Below are 21049 nucleotides of genomic sequence, written 5' to 3' on the forward strand. Positions count from 1 at the left end.
TATTTGTTGATATCATTGCTCATAAATTAATTTATCATATACTAGCGGCTACGCCCATAGAATCTAGGTTCTCTGTAATTAAAGGGGCAGAGAGGGTTAGAAAAATAGCTTCAAACCGTCCTGAGCCCCAAATCTGAAAATAAGATAGCCTTAAACCATCACAGGACCTATGTGAAGCTTATCTTAATCAGAGAACCCTATAGGTTTAGTTGTTCTTGACATCTTAAACTTCAGATAAAAAAATTTATATAATTTTATATACTAGGATATTTTACATAACTACTTTATATTGAAAGTTAATGTCACTTAAAACTTATTAATTTCCAAAGCTTGTGTAAAGAAAAGAGTGGACTTATTGTAGACATCCCAAAGGACCATTTTAGATGAAGGCAATGGTTTGTTTTTCAGCCTTTTATTGCTGTTGCTCAAGAAAAGAGAGATGATTAAAAGAACAAAAAAAAGATAAACCTACAAAATGAAAGTTGTAAATAATCAAATATTTTGGACCAAAATCAGCTAAAATTAAAGGCTGGAATTGAAAATGAGTTTTGAATATTAGTTTCATATAACGATTTTATTGTCAGGAAGCGAAATAAATCCAAAAATATATCTGGGGAGCAGATAAAAAGGTAGTCCTTACTAAGAAGCGTTGCCCCCAAAAATCACGCAAAAATAAACTGAACTTGACAAATAGTTTTTCGAATTTATTCAGTTGATTTTAACAGCTGCTATATTGCTGAGTTTTAAATAAATGGGGGTAAATTAAAGTAATTTACTGCTTTTCTGTTAGCTATTAAGAATACCATTTCATTTGAGTTAATATTTTTTTCAATGCTCACATACCGATCTTGATATGCTTGGAAATCAGGAAGGAAGAGGACAATGGTCTGGTCCTCAAGGTTTTAATAACGTTTTCTTATCTGTTGGCTTAACAACTTTGGGGACTTGTAATGAATTTTGATTAGGAGTTTATTTATTAAGTTGAGTGTACAAAAGTTTCAACCAATAATTATAATCTACATAAAAGATAATTTTGTTTGTTCTCTTAGGGGATGTACATCAATTTATCGGCCATTGTCTTATCCTTTTATATCCCTGTGGAATTACAGTTTTCTGATTGTAATTTTCCATCTGTTGTAATATTGTGAAGATACTGAGAAATGAAATATTGCCTGCTCAACTACTCAACAAGGCACCAGGGATATAAAGGGATAAGACAATGGTCGATAAATGGATTTCTCGTATTCATTCGAATCCGGCGGATAGGAAACTGTTCTCATCCATACGAAAAAAATATATCTATCATCGTATTATATCCAGTTTTCTACGAATATAAAAATGCACAATCATAAGATTAAAACCAGTTTTTTTAGCCCCAAGGTGCCGAAGGCATGGGGCAAAAAAACTGGTTTTAATCTTATAATTGTACATTCTCTATCCTCGGAAAACTGTTTATAATACGATGTGAGAAATAACTATTACATCCTTAATGATGACTTTTAAAATTACCATTCTGTCGAATACAAATAGTGGTTGAAACGTTTGGATACTCAACATATTGTACTAACCAAAAAGAATTCAATAAGGTCCTTAAAGTTGTTAAACTAATAAATAAGAAAACGTGCTATTAAAAACTTTGGAGACCCCTCCCTCCCTGACAAGGCACACTTACAAAAACACTTGTAAAACAGACTCACAACAGCTGAAGAAATACACAGTACTTACAATACATAGAAAACGCTTCTGATTAATGCAGATTAAATATTTGATTATAGTCAAATTACTATCAATTAAGTTAGATTTTTATTCATTAGGTAATAAACAAGGTGGGTACTGGGTATGTAGTACTTTTACTTAGTACATTCAGTTTAATTTATATAATAGAAGTTCATGCCTTATCTAGGCAATTATTACAATTGGAAGAGCATAAAAAATTTTAATATACCTAAAAAGTATATATTTGTGAAAATACTCCAGATATAATGGAAAATTATATATTTTTTACATAGAAATTTTTAATATTAATTATTTGTTAACAAAAATCGTTCAATATCATATGAAGAATAAATATTGTAATTCAAGATTAAAATTATTAAATTTTGTGAATTGAATTTCCTCTAGAGGCTTTAGTAGTAGGGATCTAAAGGGATAAGACAATGGCCAATTAATCAATGTACAAACCCAATATTGATACACAAAATTATCCCTTCTGTAGATAACAATTAGTGGTTGAAAAGTGTGGACACTCAACTTAATGAACAAACCATTCGAAATTAAAAAATGTTTTGTATATTATTATAAAAGAAATTATTGAAAAAATGTTAAGTTAAACCTGCAACATTTTATCATTTTGGTAGTAATTTTTGTAAATTATTATGTCTTGGCAAGGAATTGGCATTGGCAACACTTGAGGGCAATGTTCCCATTATTGCTTACTATTACACAGTTTAACTACATTTAGATACAAAATAATTCTTATCAAAGAATAGCTAATAATGCTCAACATTTTAAGTGTTTAATCCTATAGTATAAACATTTAAGATCTCGTAAACGAGATTAAATCAATTAAGTTTCCAACTGTAAATGAGGTAAGATTAATGTCATATTCACTAGATTTTTAAATGCTCCAAGATGAAAGGGTTACAGCTTCTAGTATAGTTATATTTTAGTTAATTATTATGTTCAGCACAGTTTGGGCTTCTTCAACAGTCCTGTTGTTTTATACATAAGAATTAAAATAATGGCTAAAGATTATAATTAGAAAGGGGGAATTCCGTAAAGGTGTAAGTTTTAAGGCTAAAAACAATAGTAGAATGATAAAATTTAGGTTAACTAAAAAAATTGTCTGTAGATCCTTTCAATAAGGAATACACATATTTAGTAAATATTATCATTCTACTACTGTTTTTAGCCTTAAAACTAACACTTAAAATATTTTATATTGAACTTGCTGCATATTTCAAGAGCCCTTTTAGTACAAGTCTTTGTTTTTTGAAATTGTTATCCAAAAAGAAGCTTGAAAGTTTAAAATAATAGCAAAACAAACCATACATGATAAATAAATCCTGGCTTTATATTTGAACAGGATGCATATTATACATTGAAAATGTGTGGTGCAACATTTTTCAAGGCTTGTAGATTTACATTGAAATGCACAATAATCCCATGATCCCCTTTCTACTGTAATAAACTAGATGCACTAAATGTGTACTACATATACTCAGGGGTACTAGGGGATAAGACAATGGACGAATATTAATGAGGAGTAACAAAATAACCCCTGTTGTAGATAATATTTTTTTGATGCTTACTTTAGAATGAACAATCAAGATTTGATAAAACAAGGATGACAACATCCATAAAAGCGAAGCACTGAAACGGTAGGACAAACGGACATTAACACTTGTATAGTGTCAGAACTGAATAATCAGATTACAAAAGTAAAAGAGTCAAAGCAAAATTGTAAGTAAATTTGTTGAAAAACTGCTTGATACAGGATAATTACATTTTTAAAGCTTGATTTTAGAGTTGCTTCGCTTATAACATTATACTTTGTTGTCCCAGTATTCTGTATACCAAAATTCAAATCAATCGGATGAATAAATCACATAAAAATTTGTTGTTAAAAAAGTAAAAAAATCAACATGATTAAAATGGACGTACGGACATTTTGGTAATGATTATAGAGTTGCTACGCTTTTTAAATCGTACCTAACTTCTAAAGGAATTACCAAAGTTTAAAATCGATAGGACAATTCTAACATGCCTAAATTAACGAAAAAATCTATCCGTTACGGACGGACGGACCGACCCTAATTATAGAAAAGCTTCGCTTTAAAAAAAATGCCAAATTGTTATGAGAAAGTGATTTTGAAAAATATTTTGGTGTTAGTATTATCCTCAGATTACGAAGTAAGTCCCTCAAAAAATCAGCATGTTACGTCATAAAAACGGGGGATTATCCATCCCTTTTTTATGGGTTTTCTTTCCCACTTCTCCTCTCCTCATCCCTAATTTTTATTACGTCACTAAGGGTCTTTCTTCGTCTTCTTATTATCACTCCAATGTCATATCCATCCCTGCATGCATATAATAGGCTAGAATACTATATCCTTCATTTGAGGATGGGTGGGGGTTTGGTTGCGATCGTTTTGTACGATGCTATGTAAAATACTACTTGGTAAAGGGATAAACAAAAATACATAAAAAAAATTAAGACCTGAGCTGGATCTTTAAATCATTTTAGTGGTGAGCCAGATCGGGGTGAGCCGAATTACAGCCAACCACAGCGTGGCATTTTATAAAATGCGGTGCTCGCATTAGTGGAAAGTTGGCTCACCCTGATCTGGCTCACCACTAAAATGATTTAAAGATCCAGCTCTGATTTATAAGACACATACACTAGATGAGAAAAAATTATACATATAGCGGCTATAAACATTAAACATGTATTTATTCTAAGCTTCACTAAAGATATTTATTAGTTGATAGTTGTCGGTTGGTCTGTCTGTAATAAGCTTATTTTATTTTCACTCAAACAATTGTTATTGTTTTTTTCGTATCCTTTAGATTTAATAATTTTTTTTAAAAGGTTAAAGGTTTTGTAACAATAAAACCTCAAAGTTTATTAGATGAAATAGTGGGACTTATTTATCAAAAAACATTTCACTTTTTATATGCAGAATGTTTATTGTAAATTTACTTGAATGATTCAAATAGGCATCTCTTGAATTTATGAGAACAGAATGTATAACCACAAAAAATAGATCAAACATAATAAAGTTATCTTAGCATATTCAAAATAAATTCTCATTCGAATTTAACCTCTATTAGAAAATGCCTCGCGTTTTACATTGCAGCTCTAATAGATGTATAAGTATAAATAGGTATATATTCCAGATGGGGACCTTTTTCGTCTGCTGGCGAATGTCTTCTGTTCTTTTGTAGCGACTTGGCTTTGTTAATAAATATTTATGACGCTATTTGCTTATATTTAAAGACCCTATTAAAAGTCGGTACAGGGTCCATGGGGTTATCTAACCCCTACCCCTCTTTGTTGTACTTTATTGAATTTCTTACCAGAGAAAGGTGACAATAGATTTTTTTTATTGTTTTATGTTAACGTTTTCTTATTCGTTGGCTTTAGTTAATTTTGATTGGTTGGATCATTCAGTTGAGTGTTCAAACGTTTTAACCACAAATTTAATTCTACAGATGGGGTCATTTTGTGTATCATCATTGGGGATTAAATCAATTTATCGGCCATTGTCCTATCCCTTTAGATCCCTGATTTCTTACAGAATCTTCAACTGTTGGTATTTTAGGAGCTGCTGCATTGAACAAGCTGTTGGGTAGGGAGGTGTACACCTGTAACACTCAGTTGGGGGGCACCCAGATCATGCACAACAACGGGGTGTCACACAAGACTGAGAGAAATGATGGAGAGGGAGTGGGCAGGCTGCTCCACTGGCTCTCATACGTACCTGCCACCAAGGTAATTTATTTTAAAGTATGGCTTCGAAACCGTTTAATGTCCGCTGGATTAGATCTGGTTTTCAGCCATACTGAAAAATCATGTATCGTATCGTATTATAGACAATTTTGTATGAAAAGTAAAATGAAAAATCATGAAAGTTGTATAAAATACGATGCTTGATGGTAATTTCTGTTTTTATGATTGCACTCATGTAATGGGTTATATCCTTCCATCCGTATAGGTTCAGTAAAAATCATTAACAATACTTACAAAAAAATCATATACCTTATTACCTACATTCAGTATTCACTGTTCACTATTAAAAATATAAAGTGAGCATTTTAATAATAAAGTAGTTAGATATTTTATTTTTCTCTTCGGTGTACTTACTGATTTACCTAATTTGTACTTGAATCATCACAGAACTTTTCGGATCTACTGCAGTTCACGGTAAAATATTGCTGGAAACGAATATTGCTAAAAATCTATTAATTTAAAAGGCTGCTAGCTGCCAAATGGCTGAACGTACAGATCTTGCCCGCACACTGTTCTAAGCGGCATAAGAAGGCCTACAAATAATCTGGAAAAGCCATAAATCAATAATGCATAATTTTCTCGCAGTGCAGAGAAATGCGCGAAAAAGGCCTATTTTACGTGTTTTTTCTTCAGTGAAGCTTTCCCTGTGCATCATTGGATCTTGGCTATTCCAGATTATTTGAAGGCCTTCTTATACCACTTAAAATGGTGTGCGGGTATGATTTGTACGTTCAGCCGTTTGGCAGCTAGCAGCCTTTAAAATTCATAGATTTTTAGCAATATTCGTTACCAGCAATATTTTACCGTGAACTGCAGTAGATCCAACTTTTCTAATGTAATACTTTTATTTACCAAAAACAACATATAATGTTTCATTCTTTTTAAGTTTACTATAAAAAAAAGTCCTCAAACGTGATATCAAGATTTTTTCATAACTTGTATTGTCTCTTTGTTCTTATATAATTAAAATATAAGAAAAAGTCTTAAAAGATTATTATTAGCAAAGTTTCTGATTTTATAATCGTATCATGATACCAAGAATGAAAATATTCACATTTTGTAATAAAAATGGTAATATATCTATAATACAAAGTAGAATGATGTCTGTCTGTCCGTTCGTCCGTCTGTTCCTTAAGATCTCGGTAACCACTGAACCGATTGGATTCTACTCTTCGGGGAATATATCTACTGGTCCTGTGGTGGTTTTAAGCTATTTTCTTCGAGGGTGAAACACTGCCATGCCAAATCTCAGAGCTGTACCTCTTTATTTATTTGAGTTCCTTTGGTTTAAAAAGTGTCACTTCCGCCCCCTTATTTGGCAAAAAACGTAAGGTGAGTATTCTTAAAACAAATAGCAATTTAAGGTACACGACTTAATTGCAATTGGGGCTTTAGAAACAGTAGGTATTTAAAAACATAGAAGAGGATTTTTAATTCGCCAAACCTTTTGTCCCAAGTCCTATTACTCAGGGAGAGAGGGGACATTGAACCTGTTTATTACTCTAGTCTCCAAAGTTTTATAAGTCTATTTTCTTATTTATTGGATCAAGATTTTTTTACTTTTGATTGGTTGGTTTAAGTTAAGTGTCCAAACGATTTAACCACTAACAAAAAGGATAATTTTGTGTATAATCATTGAGGATGTATATCAACTTATCAGCAATTGTCTTATCCTTTTAGATCCCTGCCTATTACCATCTTGTTGTAATTATACCTTTTAAACAGTCACTTTATTCTGGAACAAATTGTTTTTATAAACGCATGTCTATATCCACCCCCCTATTACATTCTTTAGAAAATAGTTAGCCAAACATGATAAATCATCTTTACTTCATCTAAAGAGTTGCTCTTTTTATTAACATGGCAAAACTTACATAGATTACATAATTTAATGTTTACTGACGAACTAGAACAAGTCATCTAAGATCTTAGAATCATCAATGATGTCAATATAGTTAAAATAAAGTTCTAACACGGTTTCTTTTTGAAAAATATCTATTTGCGACCATAAATCATTAAATCCATAGGATATATTTAACTAAAGAGTGGTAATTTTTTATTACATGCACAGTGTTATTAATGTACTATGCCTTTTTAATAATCGATAATAATTTTGCTAAAATTTTTACACATTGAAATAAACAAATTGATGCTATTACTTAAAAATCCTTTTAGAACTTAAATTTAATCGTTCATTTAACATGTATTTTACAGAAATAGAAAAATCACGACTCGAATAATGGATATACAAATGTTGGAAAACAGGCAGTATCCAACCCCCTTTAATAATAATAATACTGAGAAAAATTGTACTTGTTACTATGTACTATGTACTGTGCTTTGTACTACAAGGTACATCAATCATAAAGTTTTTGTCTTGTCTTTCACATTACCTACACAAACTTATTAACACAGAATCACTTTTCTTTTTCTACTTTTCTTTAGTAGTTATCATAAGAGGTGGAAAATTCTAAAGAAGGTGTATCAACTTTTTTTTTTATAGCTAGCCGGTTCTTTTAGTAAGTAGTAGATGTAAAATTTTTCATAGAATTCAGATATGCAATCGGTTTTTTTGTAGACCTCTTATTTTTTAAGTAATTTAAGTTTTTAAAAAAAATAATTAAGTCGGTTTTAAGGTACTAAAACGCAACAAAATAAAAGAAGAAAATGGCTAGTAAGAACAAAAATAGTAAGATCTTTAATTTGACACCTTACTTTTAAAATTCTGTTGAGTAATTATTGAAAAAATCTATTTTTTTAACCTCGGTTTAATAAAAACTTTAGACCTAAATATTTTCTCAAACAGACATAAAAAACATGGGTTCATATATACCTTTAGAATCAGAAAAATATTACGAATCCATTGTAAGCAAAATTGAAAAAAAGTAAAAAAATTAAAAAATAGAAAAATGGCCAATTGTATTTTTTGTTCTGGCAACACTATCGTCTTCCCTTTTTTACCCCCTCTTTACCCCCTCTATACCCCCTTCCCATTTTTATACTCAATTGAAGAGTTAAGACGTTGCCTGTACAATATAATATGATATTTTCATATAATTCCTTTTATTGTAGTTTATATACTATATTGTAAACTTTTTTTTTCAATTTTGCTTACAATGGATTTGTAATATTTTTCTGATTCTAAAGGTATATATGAACCCATATTTTTTTACTTGTGAAATGATAAAATTGAGTTCAAAGTTTTTATTCTCGTGGGTTTAAAAAAATCGATTTTTTCAATAATTACCTGACAGAATTGAAAAAGTAAGGTGTCAAATTAAAGATCTTATTATTTTTGTTCATAATGGCCATTTAGTTTCTTTTTTTTGTTGCATTTTAGTACCTTAAAATCGACTTAATTTTTTTTTTTAAAACTTAAATTACTTAAAAAATAAGAGGTCTACAAAAAAACCGATTGCATGTCTGAATTCTATGAAAAATTTTACATCTACTACTTACTAAAAGGACCGGCTAGCTATAAAAAAAAAAAAGTTGATACAACTTCTTTGGATATATTTTTTTATTTACAGCATGTTTTTAATCTAAACCACTTACCTTTAATAAGAAATTATAATCAATTTTTTTTCTTCATTTATATCAGAAATAAATATTTAGCAATATTTAAAAAAAGACTATTTTTAATTTTGAAAATCAACGCTTTGGCCTAGAGGTCAGAGATTTCGATTGGAGTTTTCCTAAGTGTAATAGGTGTATGGATTACGGATTTTTCTATGAGATCAAAACTCTACAATAAGTATATTAGGTATCATTTATTTTTATAATTTAAAATGTTTTATCGATTTTTTTTTCAGGGAGGAGCCTTACCTATCTTGGATATGGGAGATACTTGGGACAGAGATGTTCTATATAATCCCCCTCCACACAGGTTTATTATTTTAATTTTACATATGCAATGCATTGTTTTGGTTATGTGGACAATTATCCGTAGAAAATAAATACAAATTTGAATCATATAAAGAAAACAAAGTATCTGGTTTCACCGTATTTTCACAGTAGCCTTTCTACTATTTCTAGCCCTTGCGGAGGGCTCTAAACCTGCGAAGCAATCATTAAAATTCACCTAACCTAACCTTAAATAAAGCTACTGTGAAAATACGACGAAAACCCGCTACTTTGTTTTCTTTCCTTTATACGAAAATGTATATGATACATTTTTTGGACTTCCCTTTTATGGCTGTTTATTATTAAAAAACAATACCTACTATGTTACACATAGTTTTTCATTAGGTTCAAAGCCAGGTTATGAATTTGTTACGGTGCTATAAACGTAAGATTCTAATTTGATATCAAAGGGATAAAGAAAAATTTTATGATATAAACAAGGTCTTAAAATAATAACTAGATTTGATTTTAGGAGTGATGTTTCGTTGTCTGAATACCTATCTGTTTTCTAAAAAGAACAATAAACTGGTTTAAGTTACTATAGAAGGTCAATCTTTTGTTTTGAGAATTTGGAAAATCCCTTTTTTAATTCTTCCCATTTAGGAATGCCAAGTCAGACCCGCGGCTGTTGATAGGCGGGTCAGGTGACCAGTTGGGTCTATTTGACCGGGGCAGCTGGGACGAGATCCTGCAACCTTGGGCACAGACAGTGGTCACTGGCAGAGCTAGGCTGGGTGGTATACCTGTGGGAGTTATTGCTGTAGGTTAGTTATTTTCATATTTTTTTCAAAAACTAAATTAATGCTATCTATTATAACATATACTATGCAGTTTTATCCTTAACTTTAAACATACAAGTATATTTGGATCATTGAAAAAAAAACGAAGTAGCAGGTTTCGTTGTATTTTCATAGTAGTCGGGTGATGTTAGGTTAGGTAAATGTTAATAATTGCCTCGCAGGGGCTAGAAATAGGACAAAGCTAATGTCAAAATACGACGAAACCCGCTACTTCGTTTTCTTTCTATGATCCGAATTTTTTGTAATTCACCTCTCATAAACCATAGGGGCGCGGGAAAAAATACACTCTATTAAGAAACATAAAGAATTTCAGAATTTTCAATATTTATAAAACATTAGAAGATATTAAAAAAGTTTGAATAAAAATGCATAAAACAGTTGTCATTGCGTCATAAAATTTCCAGAGATTTTCAAGTTGCACTTTAAATATTTTTACTGTTTCCGGACAGGTATTCTAAATATTGAAAAAAAAACAATAAATCACCCAACAACCGGGACACACTAATCTTTTTCTCCTTAACCTGAGCCACGGCCGATAAAAAATAGCAGCTCTGCAATTCCCAATCCGAAAATCAGCAGCCATCAATGATTAAACAATCTACAGTCTAGAAATCGTTTGATAAAAGTGCACACATCTGAAGCTGCAGCCAAGTCGTCATAATCTCATATCTTTTAAAAATCAAATGTGTTTTATGCGTGACTACTGATATAAATATTTTTATTGCATTTGTTCACTAATAATCTAATTTTTGCCTGTTCTGGTTTACTCTTTATACACCCCCCCCCTAGATATACCACACTTTTCTGGGATCTTGCCAGATCAAGTATCAACTGTGGGGAATATCAAAGGATGACTCCATGCAAAATTTGAGCCTGATCCGGCCAAAACCAGCCGTGATTTTTATAAAAAACCGTTTTTTTCCGGTTTTTAGGGGGTATCTGTAAATTGATTCAGCTGGAGCAAAACCGGTTAAAGATACAAAAAATTTTATTTCACATGAAATTTAGCCAATGTAATTGCCTACAAAAATGTACTTCATCGTCAACTTGATTGGACAACTCTTTCCCCTCCTAAATGTCCAATAAAATCTCGGAAACGGCAAAAATCGCCAAAAATCACGCCTTCGGCGGCGAATAACGGCTAAACGGTCAGCCGGAGGCGAATCAAACATAAGTTAAGAAATGTCCGCCTCGAAAAGTCACCAAATATAAAGTCTAGGCGGCCCACAATGCTGAATTTTAACCAAGTGAAAGTCTTGTGTCATTATCTCTTATGAGAAAAAAGTTATTAATTAATTAAAATTTCAAATTGTAATTTTTTGTTGGATTTCTTTGATGAAATGACAGGCCAGTCAATTTTTAGGCCATTTTATGCGGTTTTTGGCCTGTCACGCCCAAACGGTTTGAGATAATCTCACGGGACCTTTTGCCCAACCTAAGTCTGGTTATTTGTGAGGTCTAGGGAAAAAAATCAGACTTACGCAAAAGATTATAATAATAATCTTTACACAGAAAAATGGCACAAGGTGAGGGTTTGAGGGGGAAAAATGAGCCAACCAGCGATTTTTGACGGCGCGCATCGACGTCGTGCTTCATCCAATCCGGGATTTTTTCTTTCTTAGACCTCACAAATAACCAGACTTAGGTTGGGCAAAAGGTCCCGTGAGATTATCTCAAACCGTTTGGGCGTGACAGGCCAAAAACCGCAAAAAATGGCCTAAAAATTGACCGGCCTGTCATTTCATCAAAGAAATCCATCAAAAAATCACAATTTGAAATTTTAATTAATTAATAACTTTTTTCTCATAAGAGATAATGACACAAGACTTTCACTTAGTGAAAATTCAGCATTGTGAGCCGCCTAGACTTTATATTTGGTGACCCTGGGGTTACGGGTTCAGTCCCCCCCACATCCACGAAGTGGGCATACTTTAGAAAATCACGTTTTTTCAGTTTTTCCCCTTAAAGGAGGGGAAGGAGTCGTTTTAGAGACTTCAAGCATCTCTTTGATGTTGAACAACTTTTTGAGGCGGACATTTCTATACTTATGTTTGATTCGCCTCCAGCTGACCGTTTCGCCGTTATTCGTCGCCGAAGGCGTGATTTTTGGCGATTTTTGCCGTTTCCGAGATTTTAATGGACATTTAGGAGGGGAAAGAGTTGTCCAATCAAGTTGATGATGAAGTACATTTTTGTAGGCAATTACATTGCCTAAATTTCATGTGAAATAAAATTTTTTGTACCTCCAACCGGTTTTGCTCCAGCTGAATCGATTTACAGATACCCCCTAAAAACCGGAAAAAACCGGTTTTTTTTAAAAATCACGGCCGGTTTTGGCCGGATCAGGCTCAAATTTTGCATGGAGTCATCCTTTGATATTCCCCACAGTTGATACTTGATCTGGCAAGATCCCAGAAAAGTGTGGTATATCTACCCCCCCCCCCTCTCCCCTTCATAATTATACAATAATTGATTCAAACTTGAGTATTTTTCATAACTGAAAAGGTTTAAGAACACTTTCTCTTGCAAAAACTAAATCTTAATTAATCTTCTTGTTTTGCAAATGGCAATGGATCAAAGATAACTAATAATGAGAGGTGAGGTACCTTGTTTTCTGTGGTGGCTATACATACCAATACATTTTCTTTTTAATAAAAACTTAAAAAATAAACTTAGACCTGTTATTATTGTGATACGTTTGATTCTACGTAATTTAAAAAGGGATAGGTTAAAATTTTTGTTTCGGACATGTATTGGAATGAAAATCAAAATGGATGTCCTAGCTCTTCTAGTTTCTGAGTCTCCTTCCCTTTGAATTTGGGTATCTCTTATTGTGTCTTTGAAAACTTACATTTCTATCTATTATATGTGTCAGCTATTTTAGTATTCTTTGGGTTAGTTTTTTTCCTTTCTTATATCCCATTCAATATTTGTATGAAGCTAGCTGCTAATTCTAACCAATAAAAAATAAAATGCAAGTTTTCCAATAAAAAGCTTGGAGTAAAGTAAGTCAAAATAACGTTTGATTGATGTTTTTAAAATTCATAAAATCAATTGATATTAGTATCGTATACTTATACATACTCCTATATAGCTACATTTAGGAAACTTAATTGAAATAAAAATCAAATATCTAGACGCGCTAAAAATCGTTGTTTCATGGTATCCCTTTTCTTTTGCCTATGTTACTCAAGACATTTCGGGTATTTCGACAATTATTTTAATTAAGCATCTCTAAACCAGTTTTCAGAAAGATATGTATTGATTTAAGCTCTCTAGAATGTTTCTAGTTTCTAAATATATGAAATAATCTAAAACAATCGTGTCATCTTTTAATTGATTTATTAATCATCCATTGATATTTATTTTAGAGCAAAGAACAGTTGAGGTGACCCTTCCGGCTGACCCTGCTAACTCTGACAGCGAGGCTAAGACGGTCACACAAGCTGGTCAGGTAAAGTATTACTTTTTGGGTCATGTTAATCGTGATCGCATCATACCAAATGCAGTAAGCAAAATCATGTTTTGCAAGTTGTAATGCCTTGGCCCAAGAAAATCCATAAATCTCAAGAAAATGTACAATAAAAATATAGCATTTAGATTATTTGTTAAAGCTAAAACAATTTAGTTTTTATCTGTACATTTGCTGCAAGTGCAGAATCAATAAATTATTATGACAAATTCTTTTCTTCTGGTAATAACCTTTCACATTGGCGGGTTTACCACATTTATCTTTTTATTGTTCTGCAGTTATGTAACTTTTCTTATTTAAAAAGATATGTTTAAGATGCAATGAACGAAAGATTTAAATTTAATAATGAGCTATCGCACGATCATTTAAAAACCCGAGATGTAAATATTCATTTATGCTAAATTTTGTTTTAGTAAACAACTCATTTATAAGAAAATACTAGGAATGGCAATCCGTCAAATTTTTGGACCGGATTCGGATTCTTACAAGAATCCGTCAACAAAAATGGCGGATTCCCGCGGATTCCGGATTCTTATTTTTGGCGGATTCGGATTCCGGATTCTAGCAATATTTTAAAAGGTTTTTTTCTAAAATAAAAAAAAATTAAGTGCTACATATGTCCTAAAAATTAATGTTCTTGGTGTTCTCTATAATTTACTTCCGAGAATCGAACGAGATTTTTTAAAAAAATATATATAATGATGATAATCTTTGCCTTCAAAAAGCGGGAGTTGAAAGAAAAAACTCGAAGACGCTAATTTTAGCCTACCAATTAAGAATCCGAATCCGCTATTAAAAAACGGATTCCGGATTCGGTTTCCAAAATTGACCAAAAATTGGGCGGATTCCGGATCCCGGATCCGGATTGCCAACCAAAGAAAATACAACCAATACATATATTTTTATGTATGTCTGCCTATCTGTACTAAAATATATCGGTAAAAACTTGACAGATTCTACTTTTTATGAAACCATACAGGGAGTAAGGGAGGGGACAATGGGCAATTAATTCAATATAAGAGTTATCAAAGAAAGGGCATGAAATCCAGTTTAATCCAATAAATTTGTAGGAAGTTATAAAGGGATTGTTAATTGAATAATAGATTTCTATAGCGTCATGTAAAGTGAAATCACAACTTGTTTTTGATTAAATATATTGAGTTTTTTTGGTGTGATTTTTATATTTAAAGATTATTAGACCCGGTTAGCTGCTAGCAAGAATATGACTGCCCCTTTTTATTCTGTTTATTTCCCTTGCCCCCACCTCCCTTCTCCCTTCTCCCCGTCTGCTACATTCCAAACTAACACAACGAGTGTTTATTTCCCTTCTCCCCACTTCCCTTATCCCTTCTCCCCGTCTGCAATATTCAAAACATACATAACGAGTAGCGGCATTCTATGCGCAAGTCCCCAAACTCAGTCAGAAACTGCTAAATTCTTGCACATTCCCTTTAAGCCAGGAAACCATATCTATATAGGTTCAGAGCTAGTTTTTAACCATTTTGGGAAGATAGATTATTCCCCCTAACAGTTATTTTTTTATGCAACATGTTTCAAGTAACTTCTACCGTACTTATAGAGCTGATGTTAAAGAGACAATAAAAATTTGTAGATATCTAAATAAGTATTTTATAACTTAATGAAATGAACAAAAAAAAAATAATACAAGTATTAAGATTATAAATCGTATATTATAATCCTTATTCAGGTATGGTTCCCGGACTCCGCCTTCAAGACAGCTCAAGTTATATATGATTTCAATCGGGAAGAACTTCCCTTGGTCATCCTGGCCAACTGGAGGGGATTCTCTGGAGGCATGAAGGACATGTTTGATCAGGTCAGCCAAATATTTTCATAAACTTATAAAAGAATTAAGCTACTGAAAATTAGCCTAAATACATGATTCCGTGATTCTTAAACTTTGTTTTAAAAATTGACCTATCTATAACAAAATTGACGGTGAGACTTACCACAAAGGAAAATTAAGTCTTTGATCTTTATGTGAAAACCAAATCATGAATCAAAGAATGAATATAGCGACCTATTCAATAGAAAAAAACTGTATTTAAATTTTCTTTTAAGGAAATAAATATTTGAATATGAAGTTAAGGAAAATATAGTTATATAAAAACACAAATAGCCTTAATTTACATAACGTCGACTATTTTTTTAAAAAGTTTTGTTAAATGTTAATTATGTTTTTTTTACACAGATATTAATATCAACTATCTTAGGCAATTCTATTAGACATGGAAGTAACTAAACTTGTCTAGATATGGTTCTCCTTTACAGTAGAGCTTTATCTAGGTCCTGAGATGGTTTTAAGCTATTTCATTTTATTAATAAGTCTGGATATTGTCTTGTGCTATTTTTCCATATCTCTTCAAATATAGAGCTCTTAGATGCTAGGAGCGCAGCCGTTAATAACATATACTTTTTTGTAGGTTGTTAAATTTGGAGCCTACATTGTAGAGGCCTTGACAGAATATAACCAACCCATTATTGTATACCTCCCACCATTTGCTGAACTTAGAGGTGGCTCCTGGGTTGTTATAGGTAGGTGTTTTATAGTTATAAGGATTTCTTATTAAAAAGATTATTTCAGTAAATTAATTTAACAATCTAAATATTGGGATGTATGCCAATCAAAATTGATCCAGAAAAAATGAAAATGAAAGACATCTGTGTTTGACAACACTCTTGACATGAATGCTTTATACCTTTCAATAATGCATGGAAACATTTTCCTTACTTTCACAACTTCAGATAAACTAGGGATAGGGGATCTTTAAAAAAAATAAATGTCATTTAAAGATCAAACATTATGTAAAACAAATATTCAACTGTAATAGAAATGAGATAATAGACAAAGAAATGGAATCTTCTTGGAAAGAGCTACACAATACACATACTGTTATCTTATAAGTCAGACCTTATTGATCTTAAAGGGACTGTGAACGTAAATTTTTCTCATCTTAATATCAAATCTTAACATTATCTCATTCATAATATCTCACAGATAGAGCAAAACGCGCTTTTGTTTGCTTAAAAAACGGCTTTTTCCGACGATTTTTATAAGGTACAGGGAAAGGAAGAAATTTTCCGTATTATATAAAATGTGCATTAAATTGCTTTTTTCTCCCATTATAGCTAAAATTAAACTTTTTCACATAGTTCTCTATTTTTCTCAACGGTTAAGCTGACTTTTAACATAATTCTTGCTTTAAACCAATGTATAGTTACTTAGAAATTGATAAAATAAGCAATATTTTTTATGGGAAACCAAATACAATAACAAAGCTAGAAACTGGTTTTTTTATTAGTATCCAATTAACTTAGATGGCCCATCTTTCGCCCACCTTTAATTACAAATTTGTAAATAATAAAGACGCAATATTTCTATATAAACAGTCTGATAAAAGTGTAAACTAATTCTCCAAAGTGGGTTATTTATTGTCCAACACAATAAAAAAGGATATTATTATTTTAAATAACCTATGAGATTCAACCCTTTGTAGACAGTGAGGTAATTTTTTGTCAATAATACGAATTTAAAATAGGTTTTTATTACCTAATTACTACGTTATAAAAAAACTAATTGGCAATTTTATATCATAAAATAAATCCTTAACAGTAAGTGAATTGTTTCAACTATATATGACAAGTTAAATATCCCTACAAACTTTATAAGAAACAAAAACGTTCAGATTTTCCCTGTTTTTTCCTTTTTCCCTCCCAAAATACGTTAAAATCAAGGCATTATTCCTGGATATTTTTGTTAATAGGACGTTTTTGGTTGATCAGTGTAGTGAAATGTGCTTAGAAAATGTTAAGATTTGATAATCAGATGAGAAATTTTTACGTTCACACTCCCTTTAAAAGAACAGAGTATGACAGGTGTTCTACTTCAATTATTACAATATATGCAGCCTTATGGTTTGATTAAAGCTTAGAAGGAATTGAAACATAATAGACATGAATCATCTCCAAGACTCTTACATAGTATTACCTTTCCCTATGAATCCCTGTATTCTCTTGGAATTTAAATAAACAAGGATGACAACATCCATAAAAGCGAAGCACTGAAACGGTAGGACAAACGGACATTAACACTTGTATAGTATCTGAACTGAAAAATCGGAACATAAATGTATAAATGTCGAATCAAAATTGTAGGTAAATTTGTTGAAAAACTGCTTAAAAACAGGATAATGTTTATGGACATACTTACATTTTTGGACTTGATTATAGAGTTGCTTCGCTTATAATATTGTTCTTTGTTGTCCCAGGAATCAATATACCAAAAATCAGATCAAACGGATAATTAAAACACTTGAAAATTTGTTGTTAAAAAAGTAGAAAAATTAACATGTTTAAAATGGACGTACGGACATTCTGGTACTGATTATAGAGTTGCTACGCTTTCTAAATCGTACCCAACTACTACAGGAATCATCATGCAAAGTTTGAAATCGATAGGACAATTCTAACATGCCTAAATTAACGAATAAAAGCTATCTATCTCGGACGGACGGACGTACGGACGGACGGACGGACGTACGGACGGACGGACGGACCGACCCTAATTATAGAAAAGCTTCGCTTTTAACAAGAAAGTATATATGATTTCCTTATTAATATAATTAATTTTGTGGGGTTTTCCTCTAAGAATTCCATTAGGAATTTGTTAATTTTGTACTTGAAGAAACAAGCCATTGTCCGGGCCAGTAGTAAAAATAACACACACACGTACACACCCAACACGAACAAATACGACACTCAGTAATTTCTTTTGAAAATGCACTTTCAGGAAAAATTGTATTGTTAAACTTTATGTAAGTTAGCATAAATTTTAATTAAGATAATTTCAAAGGCGTTTTATTTGCTGGCTAACTTTGTAAGATGTAATTTAAATTCATTTTATAATTTCCTAAGTTTAAAAAAAAGTCTGAAGTGCTTCCACTTATAAATTCGTCATAAGACATTAGAATGATATTTTCCGATAAATGAGAAGTTTACAAATGATATGATTTAGTTTTGTATTAGTGTAGAATTTATTTAAATAGCAAAAATTCTACTATCCTTTTCCCTTGCCTTTTTTTCTGGATGAAATGCACTTCTAAAAAAGGTTGAGTGTGTGAATGTGTGTGTGTGTGTGAGTGTATGTGTGTGTGAGTGTGTGTGTGTATGAGATTGTGTGTGTATGAAAGATTTTGTGGGTGTGAATCTTTGTTCTTATTTTATCTAACATGTTATCCACTTTTTTGCAGATTATAAAATCAATTAAACCATAGAACAATAGAACTAAATTAGTATTTTATCTTTATCACTAAAAGTGTTATTTATCGCATTTTTTATTACAGGTTTGAGGTACTTTCAAGATATGAATATTTTATTTATATTTTGGAAAAGTTTCTTTTTTGTTTAGATACTTATTGCGTTACTTATTAGGGGGGAGAGGGCAACGTTGTTTTTTGAATTAATTATGAAAAAATAGGAAATGGGGCTTAGTTAAAATCCTTTTTTTCATCAGAACCTGAGTTGAATATGAAATTATATGCTACTCTGCCCTTAAATGCATTTTTATTATCAATTCAATACTTGCAAAAGATTCAACTTCCGTTATCTATCTGACTTTTTCATGTTATGCAAGTGTTTTTTTCACTCTTTTATTACGCGTCTGACAAAGCAGCTTCGTTAATTATTAACCTTATGTTCTTGGATTTTGTTACAAACTATATTAATGGCACTTTGAACACAACAAATTGCTTGAAAGTGAACTATATTTGCCCCAAAATTTAATAAAAACGTTCTATGATTCGTTGGCTTAAAACTGTCGAACCTTTTCATAACTGTTGATTAATGAACAAAACTTAGTAATGCTTATAATAGTCAGTAACCATTTAACCCCAAATATTTCCTGGACATCAACCCATTGTGGATAAATTTGTCCTTGTTATTAATTGGCAGTTAAAGTTGCATGACTTTGTATTTTAGATTGGCCACAGGGATCTAAAGGGATAAGACAATGGCCGATAAATTGATGTACATTCCTAACGATGATACACAAAATTTCCCTTTCTGTAGATTAAATTAGGAGTTGATACGTTATGACACTCAACTAAATGAACCAACCAATTAAAATTCAATTTAAGTCCCCAAAGTTGTTAAGCCAACGAATGTAAGAACATGTTTATATAAGACTGGGGACTAGCGTAATAAACAGCCCAATATCCCCTCCTTCTCTAGATTGGCCACCATCCAAATCTAACATTTGTTACTTTATAGACAAAGTTTGGGAATTAACAAGAATGCATACTTTCATAGAAATAACCATGTCCAATACAAACTTATTTTAATAAGTGAAAATGTGACTAAAAGTTGGAAAAAGCCTTAAGAAAGACTTAAGTAATAGTAAGAGAAAATGGACTTCAAATTTTTAGAAATGAAATTATTAAAAAAAAAAGTAGACACTTCTTGTTTGTACCAACCAATTATAATATAATAAAAGTTACCAACGTTTTTAAAGTCTTCGAATGAGAATGTTTTTATAAAATGACTTTACTTGATCACTTGACTAGTATAATTTTTAGCTCAATATCCTTTCCCTCCTTAAGAATTTATATATGAGATCTCTTTATTTACAGAACACAATATACAAGCTGCAAATGTTGTAAGAAACTAATTTTATGAAATACCTTTGTAAAAAAATATAAAAGGATTACTATAGACATATCTTTATATCATTTAGTTCACATGAAATTCTTCTTTTCTGAGATGCTCTGCTCTTTGGGTTTATTTCTATATATTCAATCTCAGCGTAAAATTCATTGCTAGAAGCGTAGCTAATTCATGAATAGGATATTTTAGTAAGACCTAAGAACGTTCCCTAAAAGTATTTTTTCATCAGGTGGAGTGGGGTGGGGGGGGGGTGGTGTATAAGATAAAAAGCTGTTACTTCGCTATGTAGCTGCATTACTAATGCTAAGTACTACTAGCAAAGACTTACTATATTCAAGTCCTAAAATAGTAATTATGTCCTTTAAATAGGTTATTCAGACTTAAAATCAATGTACTGCTTCTTAAGTGCTAACACTTTACGGCTTTATGTTCCTTTATTCTAGCTTTGCTTTTATGGATATTGTTATTCTTTTCAGGAATGACACTTTTTTATTTTCTCTGAATTTCAAATGGACCCAAACTTGGTAATTTTCCTTTTTTTTCAACGAAGACTGTTAATGAGATAATAAGATTAGCAACAAGAACTAATTTCATTACTCTCTAATTTTCTTTACTCAACTATGTTCCCGTTTAGCCAGTTAACTCATGTATACTTTACATTTATTAAAAGCGAAGCTTCTC

The 21049-nt window shown here is 31.5% G+C and overlaps 1 protein-coding gene across 4 annotated transcripts in view; it reads left to right on the forward strand.

Moving 5' to 3' along the window:
* Positions 1 to 21049, forward strand: part of ACC (acetyl-CoA carboxylase) — a 152192-nt gene that overhangs the window by 110294 nt on the left and 20849 nt on the right. For all 4 annotated transcript variants that reach the window (XR_013875481.1, XM_080149909.1, XM_080149917.1 and 1 more), the window contains 6 exons: positions 5325 to 5494; positions 9325 to 9398; positions 10019 to 10179; positions 13587 to 13669; positions 15396 to 15524; positions 16132 to 16243. Coding sequence is in view for 3 of the 4 variants with exons in the window: in XM_080149909.1 (XP_080006035.1) it covers positions 5325 to 5494; positions 9325 to 9398; positions 10019 to 10179; positions 13587 to 13669; positions 15396 to 15524; positions 16132 to 16243 (729 nt within the window). In the remaining variant the exon portion in view is untranslated. The remainder of the gene's footprint in view (positions 1 to 5324; positions 5495 to 9324; positions 9399 to 10018; positions 10180 to 13586; positions 13670 to 15395; positions 15525 to 16131; positions 16244 to 21049) is intronic.

The sequence above is a fragment of the Acartia tonsa genome, chromosome 2 (genome assembly GCF_053477335.1).
Source record: "Acartia tonsa isolate MP-2025a chromosome 2, ASM5347733v1, whole genome shotgun sequence".
In the NCBI taxonomy this organism is placed as follows: Eukaryota; Metazoa; Arthropoda; class Copepoda; order Calanoida; family Acartiidae; genus Acartia; species Acartia tonsa.